The sequence below is a fragment of the Orbicella faveolata genome, unplaced genomic scaffold (assembly GCF_042242905.1).
Source record: "Orbicella faveolata isolate gen_17 unplaced genomic scaffold, um_ofav_v1 contig_13, whole genome shotgun sequence".
In the NCBI taxonomy this organism is placed as follows: domain Eukaryota; kingdom Metazoa; phylum Cnidaria; class Anthozoa; order Scleractinia; family Merulinidae; genus Orbicella; species Orbicella faveolata.
Genome location: NW_028301540.1, coordinates 2,510,381 through 2,530,360, shown reverse-complemented (window position 1 = coordinate 2,530,360; position 19,980 = coordinate 2,510,381). Strand labels below are relative to the sequence as shown.

Here is a 19,980-nt window from a genome sequence, read left to right as displayed (position 1 = left end):
TGTAGCCAGTGCCAAGCATAGGAAAACATGTAAGGCGAGTCATGTGTGGGAAAACATGTAACCAGTGTCAAGTAAAGGAAAACATGTAAGCCAAGTCATATGTGGGAAAACATGTAACCAGTTGTAAATATAGGAAAACATACAAGGCGAGTCATGTGTGGGAAAACATGTAACCAGTGCCAAGCATAGGAAAACATGCAAGGCGAGACATGTGTTGCAAAACATGTAGCCAGTGCCAAGCAAAGAAAAACATGTAACCAGTGCCAAGCGTAGAAAAACATGTAAGGCAAGTCATGTGTGGGAAAACATGTAACCAGTGTCAAGTATAGGAAAACATGTAACCAGTGCCAAGCGTAGAAAAACATGTAAGGCAAGTCATGTGTGGGAAAACATGTAACCAGTGTCAAGTATAGGAAAACATGTGTGACATGTTGCGTGACATATCGTTACATCGTTACGTCATTTAGTTCCCGTATGTTAGATGGCGTCAGTTCCATGTGGACTTCACTTGAAATAAAGCCTGTGCTTGTGTTTTCTTGCCGGACTTCTGTTGTCCCGTCTTTCTTGAGTTTAGCTGATTGATACATGGTGGCAGCGGTTGAGAATCTGCTCAGAACCGCTGCAAGTCATGCCTGCAACCGGAGTTGAAGCTGACGCCGTTTCTGCACCAACCTTGACCGCTGCTCAACCGAATCGCCCGCCATTACCACATGTAAAACCTCCTGCTCCACTCAACCTTGCGGACTGTTCGCCGAAAAAGTGGAAATTATGGAAACAAACCTGGATTAACTACGCGGTTGTAGCGAAGATTACCAGCCAAGATGCTCAATATCAAAAAGCCCTTTTTCTCTGTACCATCGGTCAAGGTGCATTGGAGATCTTCAACGCCTTTCGGTACAACACCGGCGAAGACCCCGAAAAGGTCGACACCATAATAGCCAAGTTTGACGAGTACTTCACGGGTGAAGTCAACGAGACGTATGAACGCTTCAAGTTCAACCAAAGAAATCAAGAAGTCGGCGAAAGCTTCGATGCATACCTGATCGCACTACGAAACATGGCTGAAACATGTAACTTTTGCACTTGCCCTCGAATGACTGATTCTCTTCTTCGAGACCGTATTGTTCTCGGCATCAGAAATGGCGATGCCAGAAAAAGGCTCCTTCAAGAACGAAAGCTGGATTTAACGAGATGTATTGATATTTGCCGCACATCTGAAAGTGCCACAACTCAACTGCAGGCAATTGGTGCGAGTGAAAAAGTTGAGGAAGTCCACTGGGTAAACCAATCACGTAGAGCGAATGGCAAACGGAGTGACCCCCCTGAACCATCATCTGACAGGAAAACCACGCAGTCACGAAAGCTCAAGTGCAAATTCTGCTTGCAGACTCATGTTCTGAAAAAAGAATTGTGTCCTGCATGGGGTAAACGGTGCAATGCATGCGGGAAAATGAATCACTGGAAGGGCTCTGTGGTCTGTGAGACGAAAGGAAAGGTGCACCTAGTGAATCAGGCCTGTGACTCCTCTGACTCCGACTCGGATGTGGCCTCTGTAAAGACCCTTAATGCTTTTGTCAATGGTGTTGCATCTAGGAAGGATAAGCCAATCTATTGTGAAATGAACATTAACTCCAGCCCAGTCAAACTGCAAATAGACTGTGGAGCTACTGTCAGCATCATTCCCAGAAATTGCATAGGCAACAGTGAAATTCAGCCATCCAACATTTCCCTCGAAATGTGGAACAAAGCAAAAATGAAAGCACTTGGTACCTGTAAACTCCTCCTAGAGAACCCCAAAACCTCCAAGAAGTACATGGTGAAGTTTGTTGTTGTTGAAGCTGAACTAACCCCACTGCTGAGTCGCAAGGCAGCTGAGAAGATGAAGCTGATCACAGTCAACTATGATAAGTTTGAAAGTGTTAATGGAGTAGTTGAAGGCCAGCAAGACGTCTTAAAAGCTTTTCCTGATGTATTCAATGGCGACATTGGCACCTTATCTGGCTCTGTACGTCTGACCATCAAGTCCGATGCAGAGCCGGTACTTCGTCCACCGAAAAGGCTGCCTGTTGAGCTGCGAGACCAGGTTAAGCAGGAGCTTGACAGACTGGTCGGGGTCGGAGTTCTCGCTCCCGTAGATGAACCCACCGACTGGGTAAATCAGATGGCAACTGCAACCAAAAAGGATGGAAGTCTTCGGATCTGCATAGATCCACGATCCCCTTAACCTCGCGTTAAAGCGGGAACACTACCAGCTTCCTGTACTGGATGACATCCTCCCTGACCTTACAAAGGCGAAAGTTTTCAGCAAAGTTGATCTGAGTCATGGTTATTGGCACTGTACCTTGGAAGAAGAGTCCAGTCTGCTTACCACTTTCTCTACCCCATTCGGGAGGTATAGGTGGAGACGTCTTCCCTTTGGACTCTCTGTTAGCTCTGAGATCTTCCAAAAACGACTCCATCAAGCCCTGGAAGGACTGGTGGGTGTTGCCTGTATAGCTGATGACATATTGATCTATGGTGTTGGAGACACCATTGAGGATGCCACGCAGGACCATGACAGAAACCTCACATCACTCTTCCAGCGCTGCGAAGAGAAATCCATCCGCCTCAACAAGGAGAAAGTGACCCTGAGAGTGAAACAACTGGATTTCATGGGGCACCAACTCACTACAGAGGGTCTGAAACCAGATCCAAGTAAGGTAGAAGCTATCCTAAAGCTGCAAACACCAAAGACCAAGGAGGACATTGAAAGACTTAACGGAACTGTTAATTATCTTGCAAAATTCCTTCCAAAGCTTTCCCAAGTAATGGAACCACTCAGAAGACTTACACAAAAGGGAGTCGAATGGTACTGGGGCGATGCTGAAGACAAAGCTTTCAATGAAGTGAAACAACTAGTCACCCAGGCTCCAATCCTTGCCTACTACAGTCCTGACAAAGAGCTTGTTATACAGTGTGATGCCAGCAGCCTGGGAATTGGTGCCGCACTTATGCAAGAAGGTCGACCACTGGCATACGCTAGCAGAGCACTTACAGATCCTGAGACCCGTTATGCCACCATAGAAAAGGAGATGCTTGCTATTGTCTTTGCACTGGAGAAGTGGCACCACTTTGCCTTTGGTCGCCGGGTAGTTGTCAGATCGGACCACAAGCCACTTGAAGCCATCACCAAAAAACCGCTTGACAGGGCACCGAAACGTCTACAAGGCATGTTGCTCAGAAGTCTGGCCTATGACATAGAAGTGCAGTATTCTCCGGGTCACACACAGCACTTGGCAGACATGATGAGCCGATGATACCTACCAGCTGATGGCCAAGAAACCTGCAATGAATTTGAAGTTGTCAATGCCGTCCAATTCCTGCCCATTGGACAAGGGAAGTTACAGAAGTTTCGAGTGGAGACTGAACAAGACGACACCTTACAAGCCCTGAAGAGCACCATACTGAAAGGCTGGCCTGAGGACCAGTCCAACGTTCCTTCCCAACTGGTCCCCTACTACAGCATGAGAGATGAGCTTAGCATTTATGATGGGCTCGTTTTCAAAGGTGAGCGCCTTGTTGTACCCCAGGGACTTAGGGCCGACGTAAAGAGAGACATACATGCATCCCATGCTGGTGTTGAAGGCTGTCTCAGGAGGGCACGGGAAAGTGTGTATTGGCCTGGCATGAACTCTGAACTCAGACACTGGATTTCAACCTGCGAGCCCTGTAGGCTGTTTGAAATCTCGCACGGCAAAGAGACCCTCATGTCCCATGAAGTGCCACAGAGGCCGTGGGAGAAAGTAGCTGTTGATCTATTCTCCCTGAACCAGACAGACTACCTGGTGACAGTGGATTACTATAGTGGCTATTGGGAACTGGACAAGCTGCACCGTGTAGATGCTGAGACTGTGGTGAAGAAACTCAAGGCTCATTTTGCCAGACATGGCAGTCCATGTTAGCTCGTAAGTGACAATGGCGCTCAATTTACAGCTGCAGAATTCAAGAGAATGACAAAGACCTGGGACATTGCGCATAGTGTTACATTCCCCTACAACAGCAAAGCCAATGGCAAGGTAGAGGCAGCTGTCAAATCTGCCAAACGACTGCTTCGCAAGACTGCCAAAGCTGGAGACGATTTCTACTTGGGGCTCCTTGCTGAACGCAACACCCCATCACAAGGCATTGGAAGCAGTCCAGTCCAGAGGCTCATGAATAGAAGAACAAGAACTCTACTGCCTACAACTAGCACCCTGTTGGAGCCAAGGACACTCAACTCGGCTCACGAGAGAGAGAAATTGAAGGAAGTCCAGCAAAGGCAAGCCCGGTATTACAACACCAACGCCCGAGATCTACCCCCTCTGAGCGAGGGTGACACTGTGCGAATGAAGCCGTTTGTACTGGGAAAAAAGGAGTGGAAGAAGGGAGTTGTCGTGGAAAGGCTCGATGAGAGGTCATATGAAGTGGAGACAGGAGATGGGACGTCTTACAGACGAAACAGAGTTCATCTGAAGAGAACCAATGAGCTGCCTCCTGAGGTTACTACTAATTTACCACCACAAGTCTCAAACACTCCTGACACAACCGGTGACTCAACTTGTCAAGGAGAGTCAAGCAGCACCCTGGATACCGGTACTTCCCTTGTTGAACTCAACCGAGAGATAGCTGAGTCGGACTGTGGTGTGATAACAAGGACCCGCTCAGGACGGATTGTAAAAAGACCATCCTATCTCGCAGATTACAATACTTGACTGTCATGCTTCTTGGCCTCACTTACTGAACCTTGAGTACTGAACACTGAACCTAACTTTAGCATCGCATGTTTGATTAGTTTGTTGAACACTTGTTATGGTTCACTATTATTGAACATTGACATTTGAATACTAAAGAGACTTAATAGAACTTGCTGTGTGGCTACAAGGCCAGGCCCATGATCATTGGACTTTGAAGGGGTTATAGACATTGAACACTTGCCAATGAACATTTATTATGCTAGATTTGCATGGCTCATTATTTTCTTATTTTATTTTATTTCATATTTCATTTTTACTTGCTTTTTCTATATTGGGGGAGATGTGACATGTTGCGTGACATATCGTTACATCGTTACGTCATTTAGTTCCCGTATGTTAGATGGCGTCAGTTCCATGTGGACTTCACTTGAAATAAAGCCTGTGCTTGTGTTTTCTTGCCGGACTTCTGTTGTCCCGTCTTTCTTGAGTTTAGCTGATTGATACACATGTAACCAGTGCCAAGCATATAGAAAAACATGTAAGGCGAGTCATGTGTGGGAAAACATGTAACCAGTTCCAAGCATAGAAAAACGTGTAAGGCAAGTCATGTGTGGGAAACCATGTAACCAGTGTCAAGTATAGGAAAACATGTAACCAGTGTCAAGTATAGGAAAACATGTAACCAGTGCCAAGCATATAGAAAAACATGTAAGGCGAGTCATGCGTGGGAAAACATGTAACCAGTGTCAAGTACAGGAAAACATGAAAGGCGAGTCATGTGTAGGAAAATATGTAACCAGTGCCAAGCTTGGGAAAAATCTAACCACTGTAACAAGTGTTAGTGTAAGAATTCGTCACTTAATTATTAGTGTCAAATGCAAGTTAGGTAATGTTAAGGAAATATGATTACAGTCGAAGTTATAGATCGAAGTGTGTCCTTGTGCATTTCAATGAAGTAACAATTTACAGCCATTAACAATGCAAGATCGCAAATATTAACCTTTTCTTGAAGTTCAGAACCAACATCTCCTGATGCAATGACTGCTCCTACCTTCAGCAAGCTGTTAAGACAGGAACCTAAGTTTTCTGCAGATTGGGTAATCAGCGGTATCTTTGCCACATCTTTTGCTTGAGTAGTATTCCATAAGAGTGATGCCATTGACTCAATAGCAGACAATGAGGATTCCTATCAAAATAAAGTGTCGTAAGCAACAAAAAAAGTTCTTTTATCTTTTTCTCAGCTCGTGCGTGGGCAGAATTCAACAAATCCTGCAATCTGATTGGTTCCTGGAGCGGGCGGAATCCGTCGCGTTGATCTATTTTCGTGAACGAATTAGCGGTAATCGTCAATCTTTCGCCACTTTTACACTTCTATCGACGATTAATCAACGCAAGTTTACCTCTATTCACCTTTAAATGGCGAGGAAAGTCACTGTAGGTAAATTCAATTGAGTCTTTTGAGGTTGTGAGAGTTTGTTTGGCTGTTTGTAGCTCGGCGCTGTAATGGCGCGTAAATTCCTGTGTGTCTCTCTCTGTACAGTTTTGAGTAAAAAATGAACCAATTTCAGTCAAATTTACCTCTCTGATCGTTGCTGTATTTGAGAAAATTTCTGTGGAGTGCACTTAACGAATTTCCTCGCTATCTGCTACCCAACTTACAGTAGAAAAGTCTGATTTCGAGTGATTCGCAGCGACTGACAGAAATTGTTTTTGTAGTATAATTTCAAACTTTGCACGAAATTTCACACCGGAGAAACCATTTTGGAGAACTCAACTGGTAAACCAAATGCAACTAACATAAAGTGGCTCGAAATAAATATGTTCTTTTATAATACATCTTTCTTTGTCTAGTGTCTGAGTTACTCGCTCGTGCGCTCGTTAGATTTTTTACGAACTGTTTGTAGACGGCGCGTAAGCCGATTTAATGACAAAGTTGCGTAAACAAACCCTATTGTACGCCAGTTTACCGCAGGAAAAAAAACATAAACATGTTATTGGCCGGCTCATGGTCGGTCCGTATAAGCCGGCCAATAACATGTTTATGTTTTTTTTCCTGCGGTAAACTGGCTTACAAGAGGGTTTGTTCATATGACCCGTATGGCCCCGCGCGCAATTTCCTTGGAAAACCATAAGAAAAAAGGTCCCGTATGAGGGCCGTACGCGTCGAAGTGATAGAGCCGGTAAAACGCGCACGGCCCGACTAGAAATGCGTACGGCCCTCCTAGAAACTCGATGCGAGTTAATGATTAAACAATTTTGTCGTTGCAAAATTTTGCTCTCTTCAAAATGAGTGATGAAAGTGAACATTCTGAGAGCGAATTTTACTATCTTGGCGAACTGTCCGATGCAGAACTACTTCAGTCGCCAACTCACTCCGAAAGCACAGAAAGAAAGTCAACACCCCTCACAACTGAAGAAGCTCACAACTTTCTCAGAAGCCAACAACAAGCAAACAGGCAGTCAAGAAAACAACTTTTCCGGATGAACTGTCCGATAATTAACCTTCGGAATAAGCAAACAGTCTTGAGGCGAAAATTCTTTCAGAAATCAAGAATTCATCGTGGGTCAAAAGCAAGAAACCGGCCAGTCGCGAAGAAAACAAAGTACGATATAAATGTTTTCTTCGAGTTTTCTACATCAGCGTTGTTTGAAGAGGCAAAACTGAGTACGAACAAAAGTTCAAAATTTACCGTACAGTTCATCCAGATAATAAAACTCGCTTGTGTTGAATGTGTAATTTCCACTACACAGCAAAACCAGCAAAGTCAGCAAACCAGACACTGTTTGCGGGAGCCAACATCGGTGTCATTAATATTCAAGAGAATCCAAGAGGTCGACAAATCGCTTGAAACGACGCCAACATTTTCTTGAGTCTTCGGACGAAGATTTGTGAACAATTTCAGTGAAGCGTGAAGCGAACTTTTGTCACTCGCTAAGTTTTTGATGGTTTTGAAATATTTTTGACAGCTTTATGTCAACTTTCTGTTGGTTTTTTAAACAGGTCAGCCAATCTCGTTAGCATGAATTGTAATTGAGGACTTACAGTCATTGAAAAACAAAAATGAGAAAACGAGTCGTGTTTTTCGATGAATTGTGTGTTTCTTGTTCGACGCGATGAATTAAATGACAAGTTTTTATTGTAGAATCTTAATAATTATTATTGTATTGTAGTTGTTCCGCGCGGGGGCCGTCTGATGTTATGTAATCGCGTCCTTTTTAGGTTCAAACAGAATTTTCAAAATTTTCAGGTCATATGATAAAAAGCTTGTTGACTGAGTTAGGTCAGGCCGAACGGGAAAATATTTGGGTCTCGGTCTTTGGGTCTCGCTGCGCTCGGTCCGTACGTCCTGACCTCGAGCCAAATATTTTCCCGTCAGGCCCTCCTACTCAGTCAATAAGTACATAATCTGCTTGGCTGAATCTGAGGCTACAATAGCTTATCACAGCCTGTTGTAGCTAACAATGGCTACACATACGTCACCTGATATCAGAGTATGATTCTCTCTTTACAGACGTCCCAAACTCGCAATTTGAGAAATTGATCGAAACCAGGAGCCATAATGATTATGTAAGTGCATCAAGTGGGACGTGACTACCCAACTCATAGTTGTCATCAGGGCCATTGCCAAGAAACATTGAACTTAAAGTTGAAATGATGGGATGTATAGCGCTTATGGAAAATGTTTTGAGCTTACGTCACTGTTTGACTGGAAAATTAACCGCCAGAAACAACCCAGTTGGTGCATATAACACAGTCAAAGTAAATGAGATTCAGCATACTACAGGGCATGCACGCAATCCTGGACATTCATGGATGGCAACGATAAAACATCTAGTATAAATATCATTATTTAGTAGAACAGAGGGAAATAAGCTTGATCTTAAAGCAGGATGAGAGATTGTGAAATATTTAGAGAAATCAGGAAAGGGGAATCCCCTTTTCTGTTCATCTCCCCTTACCACAACCCGGCATCCTCCTGCTTTACCCTCCCTCAACATTTAGTTTGCTCACCAGTGACTTGACAGACACTCTCTCTGTTTCATGAATAGCAGACCCTATAATGGAAGAGCTTTGCAAAAGGTCTGGAAGACTTTTCACTCGCAGTAAGACAATCTTTTCAATGATGGAGTCTTGAATCTGCAATTTATATAAATTGTAGGGAGAACACTGCCAGATGAGTTTCTGTAGTGACATTTTTTCAGCACATTCCAAAAACAAATAACTGTTCAGCATTTGACTTAAAGCATATAATAATAACAATACTACTATTACTACTACTACTAATAATAATGATAATGATAATGATAATGATAATGATAATTCTATATTTAGCTCTTATTAACCGAGCTGGAGATCTGCATGGGAGTATCTTGACCGAGGTCGCGAGTACAGACCGAACGCAGTGAGGTCTGTACACAAGACCGAGGTCAAGATTCTCCCATACAGACCAACTTAGCTCGGTTAATAAGATGTTTATTATATGGCAAAGAAAAAAACTTTAATTTGTTTAATGTAACTAGTTTGCTGACATTTTGCTTGCGAACGGCAATGAACTTAACTTAAACCTGCTGAAATTTGCTCGTTCTCTTTACTTTTTTTTTGTCATCAGGCTTTTTGGCATTTCCATAAATGATTGAGAAGAAAATAAAAGAAAATGGTGAACATTTTTGTATTTTAGTTTGCTACTTTTTCAATGCAAAATGAAACCGGTCTAGGTGCCGGTCTAAATGGGAAAATCTGGACCGCGGTCAATATCGATTTCAGCCAATCAAATTCGTGAATTCGGTAGTTCCCAGTCTTTGTGAGACACAGCCATATAATAATTATACATGTAATTAGTTATATTATATGGTTAATCACCTGCAAATTAATTTGATTTGCTAATTTAAGCATGTCAAGACCACTGTATAGGTATAGCCAGCATGCAAACTTCTACTATAATTTCCCTTCACGCAGAAAAATTGACATCTAAGAAGCGCCTTCCCTAATTATGTTTCAGTATTCTGCTAATTCTCCAGAATTCAAGGACCGTGCTCTAAATGGTTGCTTAACAACTAGCCTCATTAAAAGTCAACTCTGATTGGCTATCTGTGTATCAATACAAGAAACTCGACATTATTTATGTGATGTTTAATATGTGGTATAATGTTTGGTATGTTTCTTCTTGACTTAACACGTCCGGTTTGTGCTGTTTTTTTTACGTCCCCCGGAAGCAGAATGACAGAATACTGTTGACAGTCTTGGGTAATAGGAATCCATCCATTTCACTAAAATACTCATTTGTTCACAGCGATCATTCTTGCTACAGAATGACGAAGAGAACAACGCACTGTTCCGATAAACTAGTGCCAGGCCCCTATTGGGAAATCATGTACGGTGTCCAGTCCCGTATTTGTAACATTCTGCCCTAGAGAGTTATCGATCAGCGGAGGGAAACCGCCTTGCAAAATATAATTATGCCAAATTACAGAGGTGCAAAATTCGAAACCATGCAGACCTAGCTAAGTGCTATAAACATTTGTTATCACCGTAGTCAAACAGATTTGAAATGGATATCTACACTTCATTTAAACTCAACACAGCGTACCATACCCTTCAGAAACAGGAATGAGCTAAATAGCTTGGAAACCAACACTGAAAAGAGAACGGCAAACGTCAGGAACTGTGCCTGGCTTCACAGACCTCACTGTTTCCTCAAGAAAGTAGACGTCTACACACAGGTTATCTTTTGGACAAATCATATAGTTAAATTTATGCTCTTCTGATGATATGTAGACTACAAGTAGTTCCTCTTTCACTTAGTCCATCAAGCGAGACCGTAAATAGACTGCAAGGAAAAAATGGCCGCGTGAAATCCTTGGGTCGAGAAGCGCTTCTTGCCCCCAGGATTTCAGGCAGCCCTGTTTTTCTCGTGGTTCTTTTTTGCATCATGCTCGATGGACGAAGCAAGAGAGAGACTACTCGAAGTCTAGATGAAATGATAACTTTGGAACTATGGTGCAGAATAAACTGCATGTAGTTAAATAAATAGCAATTTATTGAAAAATAGTTCATTACCTTGTAAATTTTTGTTGAATCTGTGGTAGTATCTTCTAAAACTGCTTGAAGGACTGCATTTGCTATTTTTTTTGCTTTGCTGAGATCCTCATCTTTGGTTGCATTATTAAACTCACTGTTGTTTGCTGTGACAAGTCTGGTGATGTGTTCTGGTCTCAAGAGCTCTGGAAATGGTTCAACCTACAGAAGGATTTATGTTTAATTTGTGACAACGTATTGCTTGTTGAAAGTGACAACCTGTAATTTAATATGCATGTATGTTATACATTTGTAACGTGATGCAACAGTTAATATAATCAAGGATATACTGTACCTGCACGGGCAAATGAACTGTTGGAGCAGACACGCCATTTTTATCAGTCACTGTGACATTGACCTTCAGAGCATAATTCCAAGACAAGTTTCCAGATGGCAGCCATGAGCTGACACTACTACTAGAGCCGTCGAACAAGAGCCCATGTAGACCATTCTGTAGTTGATATTGAAACCGGTAAGACAGGGGGTTGCTGTCACTTTCCCAGTCACTACAGCTCAGGTTAAAAACAGTCTTCAGTGAGGTGCCATTTGATGGAGTGATCGAACATGTTCCCCCGGTAGGTGGTGATGAAGGTGAGATGTCGCGAGCACTCATTCCTCGCTGACCCTCCATAGTTTGAACAAACACTGCCAGCCGGTAGTACTTTCCGCCATCAAGGGAGTCCTCTTTGATTACAATACTGCTAGAATTGAAGGGTGTAGTTGTGATAAGTTGCAGATCTTGTATCTTCCTCCAAACAGTGTCATTATTTGTGGCAGATGGGTATTGCTCGTAAAGTATCCATTGGTATGCAGATATCTTGGAGCACTGCGGTCCATGGCACTGTGACTGGATACTTAGTTTAACTGATGGACTGATTTTAGGTTCACAATTTATTATACATCTGAGGATCAAATGAAATCAAATATTGTGTCATGTATAATGCCTTTGAACAGCTTATATTCTGGGAAGGAGGAAAGACCTATCATATGAAACAAATAAGCAATCTTTGAGTAACTGCGCTTGTTTGTTTCATGGCTATGTGTTAGTAAGCATTTCTTTCTTGTCATGGATGTCATGCTAATCTAACATTAGCATTAAGAACCTTGTCGGTTAGTGGCGAAAGAAGTTCCAAGGAAGGAAGAAATAATAACTAAAAGTACTAAAGTGAACCAGGGTACCAATTGCATCCAGAATCAACGACAAGCATTGGTTTTGAGAACACTGCCCGTGATGAATTGAAAAACAAGTAAATCAACGAATAAATAAATAAATGAATAAATAAATAAATATATAGACGAAATAACTGAAAAAAATCTATTAAAGTGCGGGTATGTTGAACACGCGACAATTGCATTTGTTAGTGTTTACCAATACCTTTAAGCATTATGTAATGAACACGGGCAATTGCATTCGTTCACGGTGTTTACCAATGACGAGCTTTGAAAGGCTCAAAACCTATTATGCAAATTAGGTGAGGGCACATTGAATGTGCCCTCGGCTAATTTGCATAAGCAACTCTATGCCATGGTTTGACACCTTGTAGCTCCAGGAACATCAGATGAGGTGTTTTTCTAATTAGTCGTGTACTGTAAAAGATGACAGTAAATTAAATAATTACGACGTTGTGACAATGTCCAAAACAATTTATTCAAATTATTTCATTTTATCGAGTATTATTAGCCTTTCTACAGCATGAAACACTAGAAGCTAAAGCTAAGACGAGATGACACGATACATTGTGCATCTATTGTGCGCGCTAACTATCGCTTTTGATTGCTACAGTAAGCTGGACTATAAAAAGGAACCCGAAAAAATACACTGACACCACTTTCCTTTATGCTGGAATCATAAAACAAAAGCGATTTTGATATCAAACTGAAACGAAACGAAATGTTAGTGCCTCATTGCTATAAATTTGAAAAAAGTTCGCACCTCTCTAATCGTCAGCACTTAAAGCCGCTTTTAATTCTTTGATTGTCGGTCTTTCTTCAGGCGATGTTACTAAAGCGTTCTTCACAGCAGCAACGTTTCGAAAATGTAAAAGTCTATACACAGATTTGATCGGGAAAGACAGCGCATAGATATCACTTCTAATACATGGTTTTCCACTACCATCAACAAGTTCTGGCGCAATGTAACTGTCCTTGTACTGGTCCCTTACATGCATCGGTTTCGCGGGAGGATTCTTTGCTTTAATTAACAAAACACTTTTACCGAAATCGATTATTACTGCGTGAAGCCGCTCATCTTCGCGTTTTTCTAGAACAACATTGTTCGATTTCAGATCGTTGTGGGCATAACCGCAACGGTGTACGTGATCCAAGGCATCGGCGGTCTCACAAAGAATAGTGTTCCATTCTTTCTTTTCACTAATGAGGTTGTTCTTAGCCGCTTTGTAAACTGTTAGGATATCTTTTCCGTCTCCATGGAATTTCATGACAATGCTCACTGGCTTTTCTTTTAGACATACACCAAATAAAAGTGGAATACCTGGGTGATCTCCTAACCGCAGTAAAACACTGGCCTCATGTTTTGCCTCCCTTTGTAGGAATGACAAGCGTTCGCCGCCTCGACAACTTCTTTCTTTATATTGTTTTATAACAACGTCAATTCCCCGATACTTGCCCGGGTAGCAAGTACCAAAAGTTTCACTCCCGATGGACTTTGCCGCCGCGGTACGCGTCAAGTTGGCTGCATTGATCTCCCGCAATTTTGTGTTGTCGCTCTCTTTAGGTTTCGCGGACGCATGAACTTTCCGTCTCAAAGCCTCACGTGCTTTAGGCATTACGTAATCCTTTTGTTACTTGCCATCGTACATTTTTCATATATTAGTTTTCGTTCAAAAAAATAGGTTAAAAAAATCCTAATCCTCGGTGTGTGCGGTACGGATCGGAACTTCTTGGGCATTTTCGAATATCGAAGACACTTGGACTGTCAGGACATCGTTTAAAAGTTTGGTTTGTAAAATCGTGTGGAATAAAATAAATGTTTAATCTGGTAAACATATGTCTTTAATGTCTCTCTATAGCATGTGCTGTTTAATGCACTGTTCTGGTGTACTAACATTTTAAATAAATTTTAAAATGTGCTATTAATTATTCAATTCTGTCTATTTCTGAATAGCCAGTTTATTCAACTATACTCTAATTGGACTTAATTGCCACTTAAGGTCATTCCACTGAAATAGAACCTGCACTGAGATTTTTGTGAAACTTTGCCTATCGATTGTTTATATTATAGGAACTTAAATTTTGAAATAAAAATGATGGATCCCAATGTTCATTTAGGAGCAACAGCACCTTTTACATACCTAATAAATCCTTATAATAGCACCATGATTGTAGTCACGATTGCTTGCTAAATTCACATTTCGAACGATTGTTATTTGTTCTACACTGAGAATTGGTCCATATTTATTTTACACAGAAAAATTTATTACTCAATTTAAAACAACAGAGAAAATGGCGAGATGGCGAGATCCAGCCGTAAAGAAAAAGCCGCCATTTTTTAATGCGTGCGCGTTAATCACGCGTGAAATTATGCGTAGTAGGGATGCGCAATGCAATACTGGGGAATGACCTTAAGTTATTTTGTTTGGTGTGAAGTCGTGGTGTTATCAGCTGGACATCTGCTACTACCTGTATCACATAATAATGTAGAGAATAGAATCAACATATAGTTACTTGAGCGGTCAGTGTAAACTGCAGACTGCGGACTGCAGACTGCAAACTGCACACCGGGGGTCAAATGCATACTGCAGACCAGGGGGCAAGTGACAGGATTGATAAGCAATGAAACAATTTTCATACCGTTGAGATATTTGAGGCGGATTCCCTTTTACCAAATGTATAACTTGATGATCACTTGAGCTGCGATAATCTTTTGTCACCACCAGTTTAACTACTAAGGTCGTCAGGTCCTGGAACATGGAAGAGGTAGTATTGAAGGTGACTTCAAGTCCAGAATCATTCCCAATATAATGAACATTTGACTGGTTTATTCCTGTAAAGGAGTCTCTCGCCGCTGTCTGTAGGCCAGAATAGTTGCCTTTGATCTCACCATAATGCCAAGTGAAGTTCATCCCGGAGTGGTTACCAAGTCCAACAACCGGGTCATAGGAAAGTGATGCATTCACAGAGATGTTTTCGTTTTGTCCTCGGATTACTTCGGTACCACCATAGATGATAGCGACGAGGTTCGGTTTTCTTTCGTAGAACTTTCCATCTACATGTAAACACCATCAATTAACAACTTTCATTAGTTTACAAATATTGTATGTATTGCTTCAAACATTAAGACACGTGCACCTGTAAACAAGGCACAAGAGTCAAGATCCAGCTATTACAACCTGTAAAGTTCTTGAAAACGGAAAAAAGAAACTTGATAAAGCAAATTTTTTGACCTACATAATTGAAACATATCTAAGAAAAGAGAATTAAAAACAAAATAGAGACAAGCAAGAAGGCAACAATCTCTACTTTCGATTTAGGCTGTGCTGATAAGTATCACTCAGAAAATAATTCTGCAAGTACGCTTGGAAATTTTACTTCGGACTTCTATCTCTTATGGTGCTTACTTACGAACAAAATATCAAGAGGATATCAGCAATGCTTTCTCTACTAAATTGTTGTTCTACATCATGAATCAAGTTAAAAGTTGTAGAAATCAAATTTGAGTGTGAAAAATTGAGTTGTAAAATATCATCCATCGATGTTTTGGAGCATACATCGCTTTCGTGATACCCCGGCAATACTCATACATTTAGTTCAATAAAACTAGACAACGAGGAGGCAGAAGAACGCTTAACAGAAAAAAGGCTTGAATTATTATGATAGAGGACATGGAAGGATGGGAAGTGATTGTTATTACCATTAGCAACATAAGTTTGGCTGGACTTAAAATCCCTTGCAACCTCATGTCACATATACACCACTGGCTCAAGCACCTCTTTTTGATTGCCTCCTTTACTATAATAAAAATAAATTAGAATAACCGAGGGCCAAATATTTTCCCGTCAGTTTTCGTGTGAGGCATTGTAAGGAGAAATGAAACGTTCATACTATTAGTTAAATTTTACAACAAAGTTCAATCCTTACCTCGACTTACACTGCTTTCAAGTAATGACAAGTGTGATTCAGTAGCTCGTGATGCATTTATACTCTTTGTATTTATTGCACTTGTTGCTAAGATATTCTGTGTCAAGGCTGGCAGCACATTGAGCGGTGTTTTCTGAGAGGCTGAAAAGGATGATGAAATGGCTGGGGGCACTGATATTAAAGGATGACTTGACGAGCCTGCAAAATATATAATTTTTTAATTCAATTATGATGTCTAACTTCTTAGATCGCCTTATACGATGGTCATTATGCCCATCACAAAAGAAAATGCAGAGTGAATGTTTTAGTTACCGATAACGCTTATGTTTATCTTGCATTCAACAACATTCTTGCATTGCTGTTGTTGTTGCTGTGTGGGAGAACCCCTGGGAAAATATGTTAATGACTATAGAGAGTTGATTCAGAGTTTAGGGAAAACTGCTCTGAAGTTAACTTTCAATTTCAGTTCAGAGAAAATTTACAGAACATTGCTCTTCAAATCGTAAATCATGTGGAGAACTGCAATGGATCTCCACAAACATCTAGTTACCGGTTTTATGGTCTGTTGTTTTACCATTAGGTTGTCACCACAAGGCCAGGGGATCACTAGCTTCAAGGTCACGAAAAAACGAGAAATATAACTAGTACCACTAACGTTAAAAAGTTACCAGATAGCAGCGAGAATCATTTCGCAAACACAGCATTCTCTCTTGCTGTGGCTCAATAATAAATAAATTTGTTTCTTACTTGGGGAAGTGTAACTCAGTTGCGTGTAAGTTGCTGAAAATCCGTCGTACTGCTTGGACTGCGTATCATCAGAGACAAATAGCACTTTCAGGATCTCAAGAATTGAGTAATATGTTATAGTCTCACCAGGTGCACCACATATTTTGTCATTTGAATCCGGATCAGCCGTGAAACCATTTTGAATTTGCAGATAATCACACGTGCACGCGTTCTGTGGACCGCATTGTTGGATTTTTAGGCCCATGTCAATTTCTAGCTTAACACGGTTTCCCTGGCATGCTGTTATCTGCCAGCTGCAGTTCAGGTTATCTGGATACTTTCTGGGGTAAAAAGGACTAGTAATAACACCTGATGTCTCAGTAAGGGTGATGTTTCTAGGACATACGGGACCGTTCATTTTTTATAAGGTAGGGGGGGCTGGTGGGATTTGGGGGGGGGGCCATGCGAAAAAAAATGGCTTTCGAGGGGGGGCCATCCCAAAAAAATAAGGGAAAAAGGGGGGGTCACGTGAAATATTTTAGTAAAACTTTAAAATGGCATAATGTTTGAATATCAAAAAAATTGCTACAGAATAAACATAGAAGGCAGGATACAAATTTATTACAAACTTTCCTTCTTCTTTAAAAAAACGTTTGGCGACAAAAAGCATTTGTAGCTACTGAAAAGAAGTATTTAACACTGTTATTTTCGAATGCAACTTTCACCGGCACTCATCTTCATCTCCGCTGTCGTCGAGTTCTTCGTCGCCGCTTGTGCTGCTATGGGAGTCTCTTTCACCAATGCTGCAAGAAGCAGCAATGCTTTCCGTCAGAGTGTACTCTTCAGGGTACATGAAGGTGTAAACATAATCTCTGACTTCCCGCTCAAGGTTGGTGGTGATTCTGCTTCTTGCAGCATTGGTGAAATAATTCCCTTCCAAGAGCTGGCCGATGTATGGCCCATCTCTTCTACATTTCGACGTGGCAACATCCTCAACTTTAAGACACTCTTCCGGGACGGCCGTTCTAGGAGGGTACACAAGGCATTGTGGAAGATCATTTCCTAGCGGGTTTCCAACACAGATTCCATAAACTCGTTGGACGTTGTTTTCAGTCCGCTTCCTCTTTCTTTCATTTGACTTTTTGCGGTTTTCTTTTTTCCTTCTCCTTTTGTTGATGTGCTGTTTGAGTATGCCTTTGAATATGCTGTTATAATTGCTCTTCTTATATTCTAGTGCTTCCATGTCCTGCGTGACCTTCATCAACTTAGCTTCTGTACATTTGATCTGTTTTACATTAAAACTGTGGGCAAATTCTTCGCCCTGCTTTAAAGCAAGCCCATTGGACTGAAAGAGTGTGGAATCGTGTTCGTTTACATCTTTCAATATGACATTCAACTTTTCCACCATTGCTCTGTGCTCTTTGATGGAGAAGTTCAGTTTTCTTCCATCACTGGGCTTCAACTGGTACCGTTGCATGGAAAACTCACTCGCCCTTTCTGAACAGCCATCCGCACCTAGAAAAATTGCTTCTTTTGCTTGTAAGATGTCAAACTGCCTGGATCGTTCAGCTGTAAACCTTTTCTTAAACGACTCGTCGCTTTCGCCATTATTGCGCATTTTGGAATGAGCCTCTTTCATGATGCTCATGTAGTAATGCGCTCTTTCCCCGATTGGATTAACAATATAAAGAAGAAAGAGCATGGAAGTGACAGGCTGGTTTTATCTGACCCAGAGAGCGTTGCTCTATTTGCAGATAAGTTTATTCTCAAATCGAAGTTTGTGGTGGATTATCCTCAGCATCTTGAAGTGCTGGAATTTAAAAGGAAAAAGAGAGCAGAAGAAAAGGCAAAGTTAAGTAGGGAGGAGGATTATCCTTGGACTGAGTTGTGCGAAGGTCTAACCAAGCTTAAAAAGCTACGTGTTCCAGAACTAAACAAGTACTCAAACCACCACGGGCTGAAGCAGCATTTGAAAAGCAGCAAGAGTGAGAAAGTAAAGGCAATTGTAAGACATTCATGCTTGCAGCAGAAGAGTCCTCTCAGAGCTGGCCAACCAACACTGAGAAATGCCAGGACATTGACACAAAATGACAACAGGGCAAGTGCTGACAGCAGTGAAACGGATGAAAGTGACTATGATGAGTATGACAGTGATGCCATTGACTCTGGGGGAGGAGATGACTCAAGTGACGTCATTCTTGCATTCATCAATTCAGATGAGGAAGATGCCAATGAGAGGCCAAATGCCACACGCTCAGGGCGAACCATAACTAGGAGATCCGAAATTGACTTCTCTTTCTTTTGATTTGTTTTTTAAAAAACAGCTCTCTGTCGTACAGAGATTGTAAATATTGTCTTCATAGTGAGCACAATAACGTGAAGTAGGGGGATAATAGAGAAATATTAAAAAAGTTGAAATCTAAATATTGTTTGTTCAATTTTTTTTTTTGGGGGGGGGTCATCCCAAAAAATGACCGCTATAAGGGGGGGCCATGTGAAAAAATTGGTAAGCTGAGGGGGGGTCATGCGATTTTTAAATGGTGCTTCCCAAATCCCACCAGCCCCCCCTCCCTCATAAAAAATGAACGGTCCCTTAACTGAAACAAGAAGACCAAAGAGAAAAAACCGTTTCAGGTAACTTTAATACATACACTGCGCAACGCACACATTAGGTAATCCTAGGAATAGGCTGAAACTTAAATTCACTGCACGTTTATAGCCTTTTAGGGAGGTTTTCTCTGTATATATTTTGTTCGTTTTGAAATAATTTAATTTATAGTATGGTAGATATACGACCATATTGCTCCCCATTTTCTTTCTTTTGTCATAAGAAACTGACTTACGTAGTAGTCCATCTATCGCTTCATAAGATGCATTGAGTCCTGGGTAACCATTGGCAACAGATCGCAACGTAACTTGGATGGTATTTCCGACAGAGTACACTGGAGCAGGAAGTTCTCGCCCACATATCTGAAATTCTTGAGCGCCATCATCCGAGGCAACATTAGTGACAAAAACTCTGGCCCCCTCTGGCTCTCCAATACACGCGGAGCTTTGGTTTTGCTCCAAAGTGAAGCTAAAGAAGGTTAGTTTAATAATTCGGCCAAAGGGTACTGTGATATTCCAGGTACAATTGCTGTTTGTGTAGAAGCCGTTTGGAAAATTCGGGCTTGAAAAGAATCCACTCGATCCTTCAAGGAATTCTCCCGGTGGAACACATGCTGTATAGGAAATCAACTCAATCAGTAATAAGTGAACAAAGTAATAACTTAGGAAATGTTTCCTTTTTTCTATGTTCCACTGTTCCACTGCGTCTAAATTTAAGTACGTATAGCAAGCCATAGTACATTAATAAAGCCAAGCTCGGAT

At 41.4% G+C, this 19,980-nt stretch overlaps 2 protein-coding genes across 2 annotated transcripts in view; both read right to left on the bottom strand.

Annotated features, from left to right (window-relative positions):
- LOC149114634 (polycystin-1-like protein 2) overlaps positions 1–19,980 on the bottom strand; it is a 36,319-nt gene that overhangs the window by 9,943 nt on the left and 6,396 nt on the right. The window contains exons 4-9 of the mRNA XM_089284041.1: positions 15,886–16,083; positions 14,599–15,013; positions 11,084–11,690; positions 10,771–10,950; positions 8,725–8,850; positions 5,713–5,898 (exon numbers count right to left, since the gene is read on the bottom strand). Of these exons, the coding sequence (XP_089140167.1) occupies positions 5,713–5,898; positions 8,725–8,850; positions 10,771–10,950; positions 11,084–11,690; positions 14,599–15,013; positions 15,886–16,083 (1,712 nt within the window). The remainder of the gene's footprint in view (positions 1–5,712; positions 5,899–8,724; positions 8,851–10,770; positions 10,951–11,083; positions 11,691–14,598; positions 15,014–15,885; positions 16,084–19,980) is intronic.
- Positions 12,412–13,647, bottom strand: LOC149114635 (uncharacterized). The gene has a single exon (XM_089284038.1). It carries the CDS (start codon positions 13,572–13,574, stop codon positions 12,726–12,728), a length of 849 nt encoding a protein of 282 aa, XP_089140164.1. The 5' UTR covers positions 13,575–13,647; the 3' UTR covers positions 12,412–12,725.

Coding starts and splice junctions, on each gene's coding strand:
- LOC149114635 (XM_089284038.1), bottom strand. CDS start 13,574: ATGCCTAAAGCACGTGAGGCTTTGAGACGGAAAGTTCATGCGTCCGCG.